Consider the following 17,231-nt stretch of genomic DNA (forward strand, 5'->3'; position numbering starts at 1 on the left):
AATGACCTGCTGTGGTGGCCCTCCTTGAGCACTCAACTCCTGTTCCATGGCTGATTCGCCATTGGGTAGATGCCCAGTGGCATCTCAAACTGATGCCAGTGGGCATCTGTGGACTCAGTGGAAGGACTCCAACCCCTTCAGTCTTCTCTTCCCTGCCTGCACACCTACCCAGTCGCTTCACCAAAATCCCTGGAGCCATCTGGGGTTCATCTTGATGCACTTAGACTGTGGATGCCTGGGTATTTATTTGATTCTTTCAAAAGACATATGGTTATCTTTTTGCCTTATTTCCCTGTTTTGGATACTTTTTCTAATAATAATAAAGGCGTTTCACCATAGGAGAGTCAAAAAATCGACAGATGGCCACCACAAAGGAACATTTGGGGAAGGATCACAGTTAGTCAAAATTCCTCAAAATAAAACATTTTGATCCTCTAAAGACACTGTTAAGACAAGCTTCGCCTGGGAGAAGGGTATTTTCAAATTCCAGATTGAACAAAGGATTGGTGAGCAGGATATATAAAGAATGCTCACAGCTCAGCTTGGTGGAGTAGAAGATAATTCCTTAGGAGTGAAAACAAAATAGAAGCAGCTAAAGAAAATATACTTTATACTTCATCAAAATTAACAGTTTAAAGCTGGGATTGTGGCTTTGTGGTAGAGCACTTGCCTAGCATGTGTGAGGCACTGGGTTCGACCCTCAGCACCACATATAAATAAATGAATGAAATAAAGGTCTATCAACATCTAAAATTTTTTTTCAAAAATTAACAATTTATTTGGCTGTGGTAGACATGCCCACAATCCCAGGAACTTTGGAGGCTGAGATGGGAGGATCAAAAATTCAAGGCCAGCCTGGACAACTTATGGAGGCCCTGTCTCAAAACGAAGAACAAAAAGGCTGAGGATGTGGCTCAGTGGTAGTAAAGTGCCCCTAAGTTAATCCTCAGTACCCCCCAAAAAAAGATTAAAATTAAAAATTAAAACTTTTCGTGTAGGGGCTGGCAGTGTAGCCCAGTGGTAGAGTACTTGCCTAGTATACATGGGGCTTTGGGTTCCATCCCAAGCGCTGCAAAAAAACAAACAAACAAACAAAAAATCATCAAACAATAACAATAAAACCTTTTGTATATTAAAGGACACTATCAAGAAAGATTGGGACAAGCCAGTGGTGTTGGTGCGTGCCTGTAATTCCACCAGTCGGAAGGTTGAGGCAGGAGAATCACAATTTCAAGGTCAGTCCGAGCAATTTAGTGAGGCCCAGTCTCAAATAAAAAATAAAAGGGGCTAGGGATGAAAACAAAACAAAACAAAAGTGAAAATATCACTCATAGAAGGAGAGAACATTTGCAAACTCATCTATAAGATACGAGGCCAGTACCCAGACCAGCTTCAGTGAGATGAGAACAATCTAGAGCAGCCTCGGGTTCCACGCCAGCAGCCTCCTGACGCAGCCTCCTCGGTCTCCGGCCTTTACAGGAGAGGCCGGGGGGAGGCGTCAAGGCTGGGGCTGAGCCCGGCGCAGGGCTTCTCCCCGGAGCTCGCGCGGTCGGGGCGCGCGCGTCGGGCGTTGCCTAGCAGCGCGGGCGCCGCCAGGCAGCGCGGGCGGAGGGCTGCGCCACCCGCCCGCATGGAGCCGTCCCCGGACGGCGGCAGCTGCAGCGGCAGCGGCAGCGGCAGCGGCAGCGCCCCCGAGACCCTGAGCGAGGCGGTGCGGGAGCACCTGCGCAAGCTGTGTCTGCACGAGTTTCCCTGCGGCATCGGCAGCTGGGTGCGGGCGGCCGGGGCCTGCGGGACGGCGGGGAGGGCCTGGGGGCACGGGCCGGGGGCTGGCGGCGCCCGGACGGCAGGTGGCTGGCCCGGGACGCTCCGGGGGGGCTGGTTCTGAGCGTTTGCGGGGCGGGGGTGGACTCTGGGGACCCTGTCGCTGAAGGTGAGGGCAGACAAGGCCCTGGCCTGGCCTCGGGGCCCTGAGCCGGGTGAAGCCCAGGCACCACCCGGTCCTGAGTCAGCAGGCCAATCGGGGCCGGGGCCTTCCTGTGGAAGACGGTTCCACTCGGGCCCCGAGGCTGCAGAGCGGTGGGCCTTCCCTTCTGAGCTTGGCCGGGAAGGCTCTGGCACTCTCCATTTGTCTAGGAGGTCTAGACCCTTCCCTCCTGGAGAACCCGAGGGCTCAAAAAGCTAATCAGCGCACTGTCTGGTGGCCCTTCCCTGCCCAGAGGAGGCAGGGGGAAATGCAGCGTTGAACAGCATGGCAACAGGGTGAAGGAGGAAAGTTTGGTTTTGCTGCCCGCGAAGGTCCTTTTCTCTGAAACTTCAGTCTGTACACTCACCCTGCACACAGAACCCTGTTCACTGGGGCCATCGGAACTGTCATCAGCGCAGTGCACAGGATGGGGACAGAACCAGTGTGCTCAGGAATGTCTTGAGAGTTCTGAATGGGCCAGAAGCGAAGCCGCTCCCTCTCTCCATGCAAAGGAGCATAGGAGAGCTGGTGTTCCCTTTCCATAGGAAAACCGAGGCGACACCTACTACATGCTGAGCTTTAGCTGCATCCTGGACTGGGGGTGTAGCTCAGGGTGCAGTGCCTGCCTGGCATGGGAGACTCTGGGTGCTGTGCCCCGCCTGCACCTCTTCTGGAGGCAGGATGGGGAGGGTGAACTCTGGGGAAGCACTCTCATCTTCCCCTTCCTGAATTTTCCTTTGCCTGGGCCTACCTTTTCAGCCTTGCTAGTTCCCCTTTGGAAAACTTGCCCTTGATGGTAGCCCCCAGACTGCCAGTTGAGCCTCCTAACTTGTAGTTCATAAATTTGCATAGATTGTGTTAAATGTGTAATTAATCCCCCGGAGACAGGAATTGGGCCTCTTCATTGAGTCTTCCCTTTCTGTAGTCACATCTATGGCTAATCATCAGCCGAAATCACTGGTGGCTCATCCTCGAGATTTCTAAATTCTTTATTCTCAGTCTTACAACTCAGTTGCTCTTACAACTGAGTTTTAAATCTTCACAAGGATATGTCCGAACTAATGAAATTCTCCACCTCCAACACTGCAGAATAAGTCGCGATTTCTTCCTCAAACGTGGCGAACCTGGAGGGAGCTGACCCCCAGGGAGGAGGAGACAGTGAGCCCAGGGGAGGAGACTGTGGAGGCCCTGCTGGGACTGGTGCGTGGTCCCCACTCGCCCTGGGCTCTGGTGGAGGACTCCAGTGCAGAGGACCAGTTTCTGAGAGAACTGGCCATCCAGAGTCCACTGATGCTCAAAGACACCTTCTTCTACTCCTATTTCCGGTCACTGCGAGTGGTGGACAAGCAGGTGGGTACTGCAAATGAGCACAGGTTACAGGAGGATCTCCCTGGGGGCTGATCCCAAGGTCAACCCTGACTTCTAATGAGCTCACCAGCTTGTACAGCAAGCGGAGCCGACGTTCAGCCATGCTTTGTTGAATATCTTCCTCTTTCACCCTTGGAGAGAGTCCATGTGCATCTTCCACAGCCAATTCCTAGCACGACCTGCACTGCCCTCCTGGGTCCTAGTAAAGACCTTTTAAAGGACCAGTATTGGTTTGGTACTGGGGATTGAACCCAGGGGCCCTGAGCCACAGCACCAGCCCTTTTGACTTTTTACTTTGAGACAGGGTCTTGCTAAGTTGCTTAGGGCCTCCCTAAGTTGTTGAGACTGGCTTTGAACTCATGATCCTCCTGCCTCAGCCTCCTGAGTTGCTGGGTTACAGGCGTGCGCCACCCTCTGGCTCATACTAGTTTTTTACTTTATTTAAACGGTGGGAACCAGGGGCTGGAAAGCCTTGGCATGGTGCTGACTTGTTCATTTCTGTTACTAAAAAATCTTTGCTTAGATCAATAACAGAGCCCAAAAGTTGCATGGAAACTCGGTCTCAGCCTTCCTGAGCCTTTGCTTCCTTTACAAAGAAACTGGGAAGTTACACAGTACCCAGAAGATGAGTAGGGTGACCAGTTTGTCTGGAACATTCCCAGTGTTAATGCTGAGGGTTTTATGCCCTGAAAAGTCCCTCCATCCTAGGCAAATGGGCATATTTGGTCACTCTAGGGAAAAGAAGCCCAGCCAGGAAGGATCCCTGATATCCTTGAGACCACTGAGTTCCTTGGGAACGGAGGATTTGTGGGTAGGGTGCTGAAGTTTCTGGTCTCGCCTTGTTCTGTGCAAGCCAAAGTGATTTCTAGAGACTTTAACCAACTTCAGTGCGAGGCAGGCAGTAGGTGACTATGGCTCTGGGATAGAGAGAAGACCGGCTTCCTGCCCTCCCAAGAATCTCAAGGTCCAGCTCGGGACATAGGACGCTGGCCACAACTACCGTCAGAGGAGGGGCAGGGTTGGAAGCGGCCTGGAGCCCTGCGCAGGCGGATACAGTGTGGTTAAGGAGGGGCAGAGAGGGCGGTAGGATTGGCAGGACTCAGGACAGGTGGACTGCTGTGTGCCTGTTGGCCCTCGAGCCCTCCGCTTCTTCCTTTCCTTCCTTTCAGGTGAGCCTGGTGGATAAAGACCTTCTGAAATTTCTAAACCTTGAGGAGTTGATCCTGAGTGCCAATAAAATCAAGGAAGTCAATGCTGCCAACCTGCCGCCAACACTCAAGGTACGGGAGCCCCAGAGACCCTGTCTCTAGTCTTCCCTGCACAGGTGTGGCCAGGGTGTATACCCAGAACGACGGAGGCGGGGGCTCTGACAGGTTCCTGCTCACCAGCGTTCAGTAGCCGGAGGCGGAGAGAACCCAAGTGTCTACAGCCACACCAGCTCGTGGACAAGGGGTGGCGTCTCCACGTATGCAGTAGGATTCATCCACACAGAGAAGGGAATTCTGAGAGTCACTACAGTGTGGGGGACCCTAGAAAATGGCATGCTAGGTGAAAGGAGCCAGACCCACAAGGGCCAATCTCAATACGTATACTTTTATGAAATATCCAGAAGAGGCAAGTCTGTAGCGTTAGAGAGGAATTAGAGGTCACCAGGGGCTGGGGGAGAGACCCGGGAGTGATCCCCTAGAGGTCTCGGAGCTTCTGTTTGGGGTGATGAAAGCATTTTGGAACAGTGATGGTGGTGGCCCAGCATTATGGATGCCATTATCACTGAACTGTACACTTAAAAATGGATGAAATGGCAAATTCATGTCACGTACACCTTACCACAATGAAGAAGGGCAGGCCAACTTCATAGTGAGTGGTCTGCGGAGCATGTCGCACGACCCCAGTCTTAAGTTAAACCCCAAGAATAGTTGACTGCAGAGGAAGAGGCTCACAGGTCTGGCCTGGCCGGAGACACCAGCCAGGCCTGGGTCAGACCTGCGAGTGAGGACCATTCATCATGGTCCGTTCTCTCTCCCTTAGGGGTCCCTCGGGGCTTTCCCAGAGACACTTTCCCACGGGTTGAGAAGATGCCCAGGGTCTGCGAGTCCCTTCTGCCCACTCTCCATCACCTCCCCTCCAAACTAGGAAGTCACCTTCACAGAAGGGAAAAGAAACTTCCCTCTCTTCTGCAGGAAAAATTTCCTCCTGCATTTAAAAAATGCAGTCCAGGGCGCTGGGGATGTAGCTCAGTTGGTAGAGTGCTTGCCTCGCATGCACAAGGCCCTGGGTTCAATCCCCAGCACTGCAAAAAATAGAAAGAAAAAAAAAATGCAGTCCAGTTGGGCACAGGAAGGCGGGCCGCAGACAGTTCATGAGTCCTTTCCTGAGATTCCAGGGGCGGGAGGCGGGAGGCGCAGCCTGCCAGCCCAGGCCTCCTCCTGGCTGTCCCCAGGTGCTGGAGCTTTACGGCAATGAGATGCGCAGCATGGAGTGTCTATGTGCTCACCCGCCCCCGCTGCTCCAGCACTTGGGGCTGGGCCACAACAAACTGCTGGGCCCCTTGGAGAGTCTCTACGTCACCAACAACTACTGGTAACTGCGGTGCTGGGAGGAAAGGGCCGGCAGGGACCCTCCTTTCTGTGACTTCCGGGTGGATGCAAAGTCCACTTAGGATCTCGTTCTCTGACTCCAGAAAAATCCCACAGACGTCCAGGGAAGGATGCCAGGCGGTAGTGGGAGCGAGCGGGAGCCACGCTTCAAAGAGGCTCTCAGTGTGAGCTCCGTTGACACTTGGGCCTGTCTGTGTGGTGGGACTGTCCTGGGCGTGGTAGCTTGGAAGTGGGTCCTAACTCACTGGATTTCCTCCTGTGACAGTCAGACACCTAAGAGAGGCCCAGGCTGAGAACGCTGTCCTAGCGACAGCGCTCCCTTGTCACTAAAACTCCAGCATCCGCTAGAGCTTGTGCAGAACAGCCCCCACTCGGGTGTCGATACTGGATCGTCTCCTTGGTGGGTGACCGTGGAACACTTAAAATCCCAGAGCCCAGAATTGAGAGGATCGGCATCCACCCCTAAAGGCTGCCTGGAGAGCTGGGCCAGAGGGCTGTGGTAGCACCCTGGGGGCATCTCAGGGTCTCAGCATCTTCGGTAGTGTCACCGAGGGTGCTGCTTCCCATGGCTTCCTTCTTCACCGCCTGGCAAGGCAGCCGCTCGGCATGGAAGGCACCTCCCTCCTGGCCCTGCGTGGCCCAGGGGACGCATGGCCCAGGGGCTGCTCTGCAGCCACACCTGTTTGGAAGGTGGGGGCGCAGTGGAGAGGAAAGGCCCTCTCGACCATGACTCCCTTCTTCCTCCCCCTCGGCCACTCCTAGCCGAGTCATGGCCATGTCCATTGCCATCAGGGAATGCAGACAGGAAACCATAGACTTGGGACTTCTTGGGACAGCAAATTTAGGCTCTTGCTGTTGACAGAGGACCAAATGTTCTGATTTTTATTTGGAAAACATGCCACAGCCTGATGTTCCATGCCGAGCATGGACCTCATAGAAACTTGGACGTGAAGCTTGTCTCTGGCTGTTTGGGAACCACAGGACGTGTTTCCGATGATGGCTGGTTCTCTTGAAGACAGTTGACATTGGGTCAAGGCTGTGTGCTGGTCCCCACGAAATGTTCCTCTTGCATATTTCCCTCTGACTGGCCTGTGACCATCACGGGCAGGACAGGCCACCAAAGGAGGTGAGGGAGGAGAGTGAGGGCACCGAGTTCTGTCCGTGGAAGGTGCTGTTGACGGGCGTTCCCTGCTGTCTTCCTGGCTTCTGTTCTCCGAGCTGAAGTCCCTTTGCTTTCGAGTTTGTGACAGTGGGGAAAGCCCCCCGCCCCTCCTGTGCCTGCCTCTTCACCAAGGCCCGGGCTTCCTCTTCGCCACCCTTCCTGCCCCTCACAGGCCCGGATGGGAAGCATCTCCTTTCTGCTGCTGGCACGTTCCTCACTCCAGAAAGTGAGCCACGTAGCTTCCTGTGACCATGTGCCAGTCTGACTTTGAAAAATGACCTCCAGCTTGAGACCCCTGGACCCTACTGCCTCACCTGCCCTCCTTCCAGGTCCCCATTCTGATCCCACCCCTCCTCTTCCTGTCTCCCCCACTGTGACTTCCTGTCTGTCAGTAGGGATTTGTGGAGAGCCTTCTAGATGGCCTCTCTAGAGGCTGGACTTCTGGCCAGAGAGAAGCTCTGTGTGAATGGGGCGTGCGGGTCGGTTGTGAGGGCCCTCTCTGGGCTGTGAGGACGGTGGTGTTCCCGAGAGAAGGGAGAAGCAGGCTCGGGGAGTAACCGGGGTCCAGGGCAGAACACGGCGTGGGGCCGAGGACTGTCCTGGGCGTAGGGCGTGTCGGCTGCTCACCAGGTCCCTAACTTCTGGGCGGCCTGGCCCACCTTCCAGGCCCAACCTTGTCTCCCTGGATCTGGGCTTCAATGACCTGACAGACCTGCAGGGCATGATGGTCAGTCTCAGCACGCTCAGGCACCTGAGGCTGCTGGTGCTCCAGGGGAACCCGCTGGCACTGGTGCCCTACTACCGAGGCCTCACCATCGACAGCCTGACCCGGCTCTGCGTGCTGGACGACATCACCGTGTCCCCCAACGAGAAGCATCAGTTCCGGGGGTTCAGCCTCAGTGGTGGTGGGTACAGCCATGGAGGGAGGGGACAGGGACACACCTCCACACCTTGGTGCATATGCCCACCTGCCCCCGTAGCTCCTGGTTTGACCTGGGCCCTCGTCAGATGTGGTAAATCTTCTGGATCTGGGTTTTCTCTAGATATTGACCCCTGTGACTGGGCCCTGGGGACAGAAGTGACAGGAAGGCTACAGCTTTCAACCAGTTTCTTCACTTTCGAGGTGGCTTGAGATCACCCCCTTGTGGTCCACGGTGCAAGATGCACCAGAGCCTTCCCAAGCTCAGAGTGACAGAAGACTGAGAGTCTCAGGGTGCCCGGCACAAGCTGAGGTGGCAGATATTCTTGACTCTCGCCCTCTCAGAACTGGCTCTAATAGAAACTTTAGACAAACTGGACAACTGGACTCAGTGGCACAGACATGGAGGCTGATGCAGGAGGATCACATGTTCAAGGCTAGCCTCAGCAACTTAGTGAGACCCTGTCTCAAAATAAAAGATAAAAAGGACTGGGATGTAGCTCAGTGGTAGAGCACCCCTGGGTTCAATCCCTCAATCTCTAGAAGCAAACAAACTCCAAACAACTCCCATTTGTCAGGTTGGGAAACCAGGTTTCAGAGAGGCCAAATGACTTCTCCTAAATCAGCCCCGCTGAACTTGGCAGACCTGGGACTTGAACCTCTGCAGGGAGGGGAGGACCCAGGCCTGCCCCGCCCTGCCCTGCTGTCTGCCACCCCCGGCCCTCATGCCCCTCAGTCTTGCCGTTCCTCCTCGCAGACCTCCTGGCACAAGAAGCACAGTTTGTGGTGACCATTGGCAGTGTCAAGGGCGTTGTGGACACCTCCATCTGGGACCCAGAGCCCGGCCCCGAAGGGCCTTTCATCACCTACAACTATTATGTGACCTACGACTTCGTGGAAGAGGAGGACGGCGAGGGGAGCCAGTATGGTGGCGTGCTGGCCGAGGTGCCCGGTCGGGGGTAGGGTGGCTCCTGGCGCAGCCCCGCAGGGTGTCCTGTGTGGCAGAACAGCCCCCGGGCCGGGGAGGTCCTTGATGTGGACTCTCAGCCCTGCTCTGCTCGGGGCCCTGGCTCCAGCCCAGCCCCAGCCAAGGTGGTTGTCAGCATCTTGTGTCCCTGTGGACACTGTGACATCTGAGCCTGACGAGGGAGCAGCCTGGAATTTCATCCCCAAGCGCGGTGCTTCCACGAAGCCCCCACCCCCCTCCACTCCCCGTGAAAAGCAGGGACACCTGGGGCCGGGCTGGGCCATGCGCTGCCACTGACGGCCGCGCCAAGGCTCCCAAGGGTGCAGCTCGCGCTGGGTCCCTGCCGGGCGGGGCTGTGGCTGGGTGGTGGCCTGCTGCCCCGGCACGTGAGGCCCGTTTCCACCCCAGCAGCGAAGAAAGGAAATCATACCCTCCTGACACCCGTGTCCACAGACGCTCCCGGCCGGCGGTGCACGCTGGGGGCCGCAGCCCTGGGTGTGTCCTGTCCCCCCAGATCGTCAGGCCCACCACCAGCGCAGACCTCGTGGTCCAGGAGCTGCAGGGGGAGGCCGAGGAGCAGCTGTGCGAGGAGCTGCGCGAGGCCGTGGCTGACGAGTCCCAGGAGTCGGGGGCCACCGAGCTGGGAGAGTCAGAGCTGTCGTTCATCTCGGGCCACTCGGTGCCCCTGCCAGTGCCCCTCTCCGCCATCAACTCTGCAGAGGAGCTGGCGAAGCTGCGGCCCCGCATGGATCCCCGGCTCTTCCCGTCCCCGGGGTAAGCACTGGAGCCGGCCAGGAGCGAGGCCGACCTGGGCTGCACCCGCTGCCTCCCCGTGCATCGCGATGGCTGAGTGCGCCAAGGCCACGTTCTCCTTAACGGGCCCCTGGGCCGAGAGCCCGGGGTAGGTTTGGGGTCAGCATTCAGCACTCCTTTCCCAGAACCCTAACCTTCCACTCAAGCGCTGCTGAACCCCAGGTCCCTGATGGCCAAGGTTTCCTGAACGGCTGTCGGCTCTCTCACATTGACAGGGATGACGTGCAAGCTGTTGCATTTTACCCCGGGACGGGCTTTTGAGCCCATCTGGAATGTGTCCTGGCATATAAAGTGAGGCAAGACCCTTCCAGTCCGTGCACCAGGTTCTCCCTTGCCTCGATAGGTCCAGCCTTGTCCACTCTTGCGGTTTCATCATGCCACCCATTCTGTCTTCTTTGGTAAAGAATCTTCTTTGATGATGGAGAATTTTCCTGGAATCCGAGTCAGTTCCCACAGCGTCGGAGCTCCATGATTGCAGTTTGTACTGGTCGCAAACTGTTGAGTGACAGACACATAGATTTACTTAGAGGATTCCTGTCACCTCTCCCTGGTGCTGTCAGTTGTTTGAATTGTGGCTCTTCTGTTGGTGTGGGGGTCTCCAAGACTAAGTCGAGGTCTGGGATCCATTAAGACTCTCGGGGCTCAGCATACAGCCTTCCTCATGGCTATGACTTATTACAGCAAAACCCACGAAGGGCAGGAGCCCACGGGAGCAAGCCCAGGGGAACCCAGTACAGCCAAGAGTCCTGCCCCAGTAGCCATGCTGGAGTCACGTGGCATGGACCGAACCCCGCCATCAGCAAGTCGTGACAAATGCTGCAAAAGGCTGTCGTTTGAGCCCAGGGAGCTGAAATTCTCATTGGGGGTTTGTCCCGTAGACACCCACTGCCTGACACCCCCCACTGGCCGAGGCCGAGCAGGTGTTCAGCATAGACTACGTTGTTTATGTGAAAAGTCCAGGTACAGTGAGCACCTCCCATGGGCCATGGAGTGACAGGAGCCCTTTCAAGACACGGTCCCAGACCCGCCCGAAGGCGCGCCTGAATGGCAGGGAGATTCCAGTTTGCATACCCTGCTAGCTCATGCCACTGGACACCCTTTTGTGTGTTTATTGGCTATTTGGATTTCGTGCCTGGGGCAGCTCCTCTCTGAGTTTCTTACCTATTTTTAAACATCCCATTACCCGTCTTTTTCTTCCTGTCATAGGATTGCCTTTTGTATACAGACATTTTCTGGATATACACTTTTCTTGGTGACAAGCGCAGCGAGTAACTTGCCCCTTTCTCTGGTTTGCCTTTTCACTCCCTTAATGGTGTCTTTTTTTAAAAAATAAGTTTTGTAGTCATACCTGGGCAGAATGCCTTCCTTTTGTTTGTTCATTTTGATGCGGTGCTGAGGACGGAACCCAGTGCCTCACGTGCTAGGCGAGCGCTCTGCCACTGGGCGACAGCCCCAGCCCCTGATGGTGTCTTTTGATGAACAGAAGTTCTCAGTAGGAATGTTTCTGCTTGAGGAATCTGTCTGTCCTCTGCACAATTCTTTGTTATTTCAGATTTCCTGTTCCTCCACTGTCTTCTCTTGTGTCCACGTTCCTTCCTGGCCTTCTGCTCCCCTGGCCCCTCCCAGTAGCAGCCAGACCCCCAACTCATGCTATTTTGGGGTACCTAGTCTTTTTGGAAGTCCCCTCAGAGCCTCGTCCCAGGTCCCCAGCCACAGCCCTGGGTGATGGTGCCCATGTCTATGTCCCCTCCATCAAGGACGGTCCTCTTCAGCACCGACCGCAGGCCCTGGGCTGACGTCATTTCCTTCGGCTATGAGATGCAGCACACCTTCAAGGACCTGGTGCCACTCAAGGCCTTCCTGCTGTCGGGGACCACTGTGACCATTGTGGAGGAGAAGGTGGGCAGGACGGGTGGCTGTGGCCTCCCGCCCACCCCCCTCCTCAGGCTGCCGCGTCCTGACTCCCTAGTCAGATGCCTCTCAGCCTTTCTAGAAAGGATGAGGGCGAGGTGACCACACCCTCCCTGTCACCTCTCTCACTCAAGGCCATGTCCTGACCCCCAGATCCTCTCCTGGCCTTTGGTGCCACTTCCTGTTGACATTCTCTTGCCTGACAAGAAAGGAAAAGGGGAGAAAAACAAGAAGGAAACAGACAAGAAAAATAAGAAAGAGAAAGCGGAGAAGCAACCCCACAAGGTACTGGCACACCCAGCCTGCAGCAGGGGACCCCGCGTGGAGGGGACAGACGCCTGGCACAGTCCCTTGCCTGTCCCTGTCCCACTCTCCTGGCCTCCTGCCACAGGAACAGAAGGTGCCCAAGAAAAAGAGAGAGATTCCCAAGGAGCTCCGCCAGGACCCCTCCGTGCTGCGGGTGCTGGGCAGCGGCCAGGTGGCCCTGGAGCCATTGCTGGCGGGAGAGCCCCAGGTGTCCACTGTGTGCAACTACGGGGTTCTCCGCACCCTGGAATCGGACAAGCTGACATTAGCCAGGGTACCAAGGGGCTCCACGTCGCTCTGCCTCTGCCTTCCCCCTCCCCAAGAAAGCTTGCTGGGCGGGCAAGGCAGTGGGGCCCACAGGAGGACGGGAGGGACCTTGGCTGGTGCCGCCCTTCGTGGCCCCTGGCATGTCCAGCAGCCTGCTCCTGCAGCGTGGGCCAGGTCAGGCAGCCTCCTGGGCCAGCCGCCGGCCTCCTTGGGGTCTGGCTCTGCCCTTCCCCCACAGCCCCCCACTCCAGTAAGCATCTTGTTTGGTCATTCTTTCTATCAGGACTTAAAGAAGAGTAAGAAAGGGGTCAAAAAAGGTAAGGACCGACGGACACGGTGGCCAACTGCAAGGGCCGGTTTGCTGAGGCTCTGCTGAGGGGCCAGCCCTGAGTGGGAGCCACAGAATGGGGGACTGAGAACCGCACCTTCCAGCCAGGGGAGGGGCCACATCCACCCTGCGTCCCCCAGCCTGCAGCAGCCAGCTGTGGGTCGTGATGGGGTGCGGTGGGAGCCAGGGTGCCACGGAGGACGGGCTTGAGCAGAGGCGGCCCAGGGCTCCTCTGGCTGCAGCTCTGACTCGTCAGATAAAGAGCCTGGATTTATTTTCTGCGTGGCCAGTGAGGTTTCTGAACTAGGTAAGCTTTAGATTTGTGTTTTTAAAAGATCAGGACGGGAATGCAAGACCTAAAAGGATCAAACCTAACTGTATCCCAGAATGGAGCTCAAGAAGAACAAAAAAGAATATCCCCCAGGTACAGTTGACAATGTCTGTCATCTGATAAAAAATCACCAGGCATGAGCCAGGTGTGGTGGTGCACACCTGTAATCCCAGCGGCTCGTGTGGCTGAGACAGGAGGATCGCCAGTTCAAAGCCAGGCTCAGCAAAAGTGAGGTGCTAAGCAACTCAATGAAACCCTGTCTCTAGATAAAATACAAAGTAGGGCTGGGGATGTGGCTCAGTGGTTGAGTGCCCCTGAGTCCAATCTCCGGTAACCACCCCCGCAAAAAAAATTACGAGGCAAGAAAAAAAGCAAGAAATACAATATGTAATAAGAACCAAAATTGACTCAGAAATGACATATAAGATAGAATCTGTAGACAAGGACACTAGAGCAGTTATTATAATGTATTCCATACTCAAGAAGCTATAGGAGCTCGGTGCAGTGGCACACATCTGTACTTCCAGTGACTTGGGAGGCTGAGGCAGGAGGATCACAAGTGTGAGGCCAGTCTCAGCAACTTAGCAAGGCCCTGTTTCAAAATAAAAAATGAAATTTTATATGTAACTATAATATACCAATTAAACAAAGAAAATAAATAAATAGAAGGAAGACAGACTGGAGGAAGGGGATCAGGACTTAGTGAAGAAGTTGGGAGGAAAATAGGTAGTACTGGGGATTTAAGTACAGAAAACTGTGTCATGTGTGTTTATGACTATGTCAAAAGGAACCCCACTGTTACGTATAACTATAATATGCTAACAGATAAAAAAAGGTCTTAAAAAGTAAAAAGGACTGGGATTGTGGCTCAATGGTAAAGTGCCCTTGGATTCAATCTTCGGTACCAAAACAAAAAAAAAAAAAACTAGAGGAAGAATTGAATCTGTTAAGTAGCAGTATTGAATATAAACCTTTAGAGATGAAAACTACAGTGTCATATGAAAAATACATTCAATGGAATTATTGGCATATTAGGCAATATAAAAGGAAATATTAGTGAACTTGAGCAATAGAAACTGTGCAAAATAAAACTCAAGGAGAAAAATTACTAGGAAAAAAATGAAAGAGTATCAATAAATTTTGAGACAAATTCCAAGGGCCTAATATCCATGTAATTGGGGTTTCTTGAAAGAAAAATAAATGCCTGAAGAAATCATTGCTGATACATTTAAAAAATTGTTTTGGTACTGAGGATTGAAACCAGGGTCGCTTAACCACTGAGCCACATCCCCAGGCTTTTTTATATTTTATTTAGAGACAGGGTCTCACTGAGTTGCTAAGTGTCTTGTAAGTTGCTGAGGCTGGCCTTGAACTCACTATCCTCCTGCCTCAGCCTCCTGAGCTTCTGGGATTACAGGCATGCACCACCGTGCCTGGCACATATCAAAATTTGAGAGCTGGGCATGGTGGTAGATGCCTTGTCATTCCAGCACTTGGGAGGCTGAGGTGAGAGGATCCTTTGAGTCCAAGAGTTCGACACCAGCCTCGGCAACACTGCAAAACCTGGTAAAAAGAAAGAAAGAAAAAAAAAAGATGGAAACTGTATACATGCTGACCCAAGACATCCCAAATTTTTTAGAAACTAAGCAACACACTTCTAAATAATCTGTGGGTCTAAGAAGAAACAACATTGAAAAATATGAAAAAGGAATAAATGTGACAAAAGATGTGAAAGTCCTGTACAATGAAAACTATAAGACATTGCTGACAGATTAAAGAGCTACTAAATGGAGAGGTATCCTACAAGCAGGGACCAGAAGATTCAACATTGTTAAGATGTAGGTTCTTCTCAAATGATCTGTAGATTCCACATCATCTCAGTCACAGTCCTGGCAGGTCTTTGGTTTAGTTTTGGTTTTTAGAAATCAGCAAGAAGATTTTTTTTTTTAACTTAAAATTTGTCCCTCACCTCCAGTCCTGGAGATGTGAACCAAGGGACACTTTACCACTGACCTACATCCCCAGCCCTTGTTATATTTTATTTTTGAGATAGGATCTCAGTGAACTTGTGGAGACTGACCTTGAACTTGCAATCCTCCTGCCTCAGCCTCCTGAGTTATTGAAATTACAGACATGCACCAATACACCCAGCTCAGCAAGCAGATTTTAAAATTCATAGGAAATGGACCCAAAACTGTTCTGAGAGAGAGCAAATTTGGAGGTCTCACACTATCAGACTTCCAAGACCATCGACATGTGATTTGTGGCACTTATCTGTGGACATAAGAGTTTAATCATCCCCCTAGTACTGGGGAATGAACCTGGGGCACTGAACCACGGACCTACAGGTCCCCAGCCCTTTTTATTTTTTACTTTTGAGATAGGGTCCTGCCAAGTCCTTGTCCTGGAATTTGTGATCCTCCTGCGTTAGTTTCCTGAGTAGCTGGGATTGTGGGCAGGCTGCCTGGCAATACTTAAAAAAATTTTTTTTTAAGTTTGTTTTGGGAGAATATCATGCTAAGTGAAATAAGCCAATCCCAACAAACCCAACAAGGCTGAATGTTTTCTCTGATAAGTGGATGATGATACATAACGGGGTGGTGGTGGTAAGGGAAGCATGGAGGAAGGTTGGATGGTGTAGAGGGAATTGAGGGGATAGGAGGGCAGGGGGAAGGAAAGATAATGGAATGAGACAAACATCAGTACCCTGTGTACATGTATGATCACACGAACAGTGTGACTCTACTTCATGTACAGCCAGAGAAATGAAAAGTTGTATCCCATTTGTGTACAATCAAAAAAAGTTTGTTTTGTAAAAATCTGTTTAATGTCTGGATTAACAGAACAATGGATTCTCATATCTGCTTCTATAGCAAAATCCTTGATATATTGCTGTTGATGTGCATGAAGAAAATCCTACCTCATACCAACACATAATTAGAAAAGAGGGGAATATTTTTTAAAATATTTTTTTAGTTGTAGATGGACACAATAGCTTTATTTTATTTATTTATTTATTTATTTATTTATGCGGTGCTGAGGGTCGAACCCAGTGCCTCAGACATGCCAGGCAAGCGCTCTACCACTGAGCCACAGCCCCAGTCCCAGAGGAGAATATTTTAACAGGCTTCAGAATTGTGAATATTCTTCTTTGATGTTACAATGAATTTGACAAGCTAGCTTATTACATTTATTACAGTGCGGAAACCGAATCTACATGATTTTTTTTCAATCCAGTTAATCATTAAAGTCCGTTGGTCTATTTTGCATTTTGAATGGCTATTTTAACCATGCACGACTGGTAACTTGCACTGGTTACTTGTAAAATACCACCATCAATTTAGGCAGATCTGCCAGAGGTTGACACATTCCATTAAAAACCCGAAAGTCACATCTGGTTTTTTATTTCTGGTTGTAGATGGTCACAATACCTTTTATTTTTATGTGGTGCTGAAGATTGGACCCAGTGCCTCACACGTGCTAGGCAAGGGCTCTATCGCCAAGCCACAACCCCAGGCCCCAAAGTCACATTCTTTAATACCACTATCCACATCACTAAAAAAAGTTTTGAGTTCATGGTGGCAGTGTTCCAAAATTCTAATTTCTACCTGAAAGTTCAAATGTTATAAATCTATCAAAATGCTTTCAATCAGGTGTTTTCCCCAAAGTGCCAGAATTACTTCATTTTAGAGAAAATAATTGTCAAATACCCAAGACTGAACATGCGCAGTTTGTCGGAGTTCAAGTAAAAAGGGTCTAGGAAAGCAACAGCTGTGACTCATTAAATGCGCCAGTTAAGCGCAATTTCATCCCCTCTTACTACTAACAGGCTGGGTCCACTTCGGAAGTTGTGCTCCCCTGGACTCGGCGTGGGGTTGTGTTCAGTGCGCGGAGACTGCAGTCCACACATCGCTCCGGACTCATTGCTTGTGTTTTTATTTTCTCAGAAAAGTCAAAACCACTGATGCCGAGCTACGAAAGCGACTACCAGCCGGAGCCGCTGACCGTGGAGGTCTCGATCCAGATGAACCAGTACCGCACCGCGGAGGAGGCGCTCCGCCTGTTGGCGCCAGATTAAAGGCTGTTTTGGGAACTCCCGTCTCCGCGTCTGTCTAGCCGCATTTCGGGGCCTCCCGGGAGCGTCCAGGGGAGGAGGAGCGGCGAACCGAGACCGAGAACGGGGCGGGCGCACCTGCGGGCCGCGAGCTACCCGAGGGGGAGCCGGGCAGGTGCAGCCCGAGCGCGGCGGGGCCCACGTGGGCGCGCGCGCGGTGGCCCCGCCCTCCGGGAGGCCCC

At 52.7% G+C, this 17,231-nt stretch overlaps 1 protein-coding gene across 2 annotated transcripts; it reads left to right on the forward strand.

Annotated features, from left to right (window-relative positions):
* Window positions 1–1,602: 1,602 nt before the first annotated feature.
* Window positions 1,603–17,020, forward strand: Lrrc43 (leucine rich repeat containing 43). 2 transcript variants are annotated; one of them, XM_047561453.1, is made up of 13 exons: window positions 1,603–1,771; window positions 3,056–3,316; window positions 4,504–4,614; window positions 5,775–5,914; window positions 7,760–7,998; window positions 8,770–8,957; window positions 9,494–9,753; window positions 11,550–11,691; window positions 11,857–11,988; window positions 12,095–12,283; window positions 12,560–12,593; window positions 12,940–13,028; window positions 16,883–17,013. In XM_047561453.1, the coding sequence occupies exons 1-13, from the start codon at window positions 1,631–1,633 to the stop codon at window positions 16,898–16,900; spliced, it is 1,944 nt and encodes a 647-aa protein (XP_047417409.1). In that variant the 5' UTR covers window positions 1,603–1,630; the 3' UTR covers window positions 16,901–17,013. The 2 variants fall into 2 exon arrangements, with proteins under 2 accessions (XP_047417409.1, XP_047417408.1); XM_047561452.1 differs by lacking the exon at window positions 12,940–13,028 and having other exon boundaries at window positions 16,883–17,020.
* The last annotated feature ends 211 nt before the right edge of the window (window positions 17,021–17,231 follow it).

Source organism: Sciurus carolinensis, chromosome 8, assembly GCF_902686445.1.
Source record: "Sciurus carolinensis chromosome 8, mSciCar1.2, whole genome shotgun sequence".
NCBI classification, from domain to species: Eukaryota; Metazoa; Chordata; class Mammalia; order Rodentia; family Sciuridae; genus Sciurus; species Sciurus carolinensis.

Coding starts and splice junctions, on each gene's coding strand:
- Lrrc43 (XM_047561452.1), top strand. CDS start 1,631: ATGGAGCCGTCCCCGGACGGCGGCAGCTGCAGCGGCAGCGGCAGCGGC. Junction 7,999..8,769: donor GGGGTTCAGCCTCAGTGGTG/GTGGGTACAGCC, acceptor TCCTCCTCGCAG/ACCTCCTGGCACAAGAAGCA. Junction 11,692..11,856: donor TGACCATTGTGGAGGAGAAG/GTGGGCAGGACG, acceptor CCTGACCCCCAG/ATCCTCTCCTGGCCTTTGGT.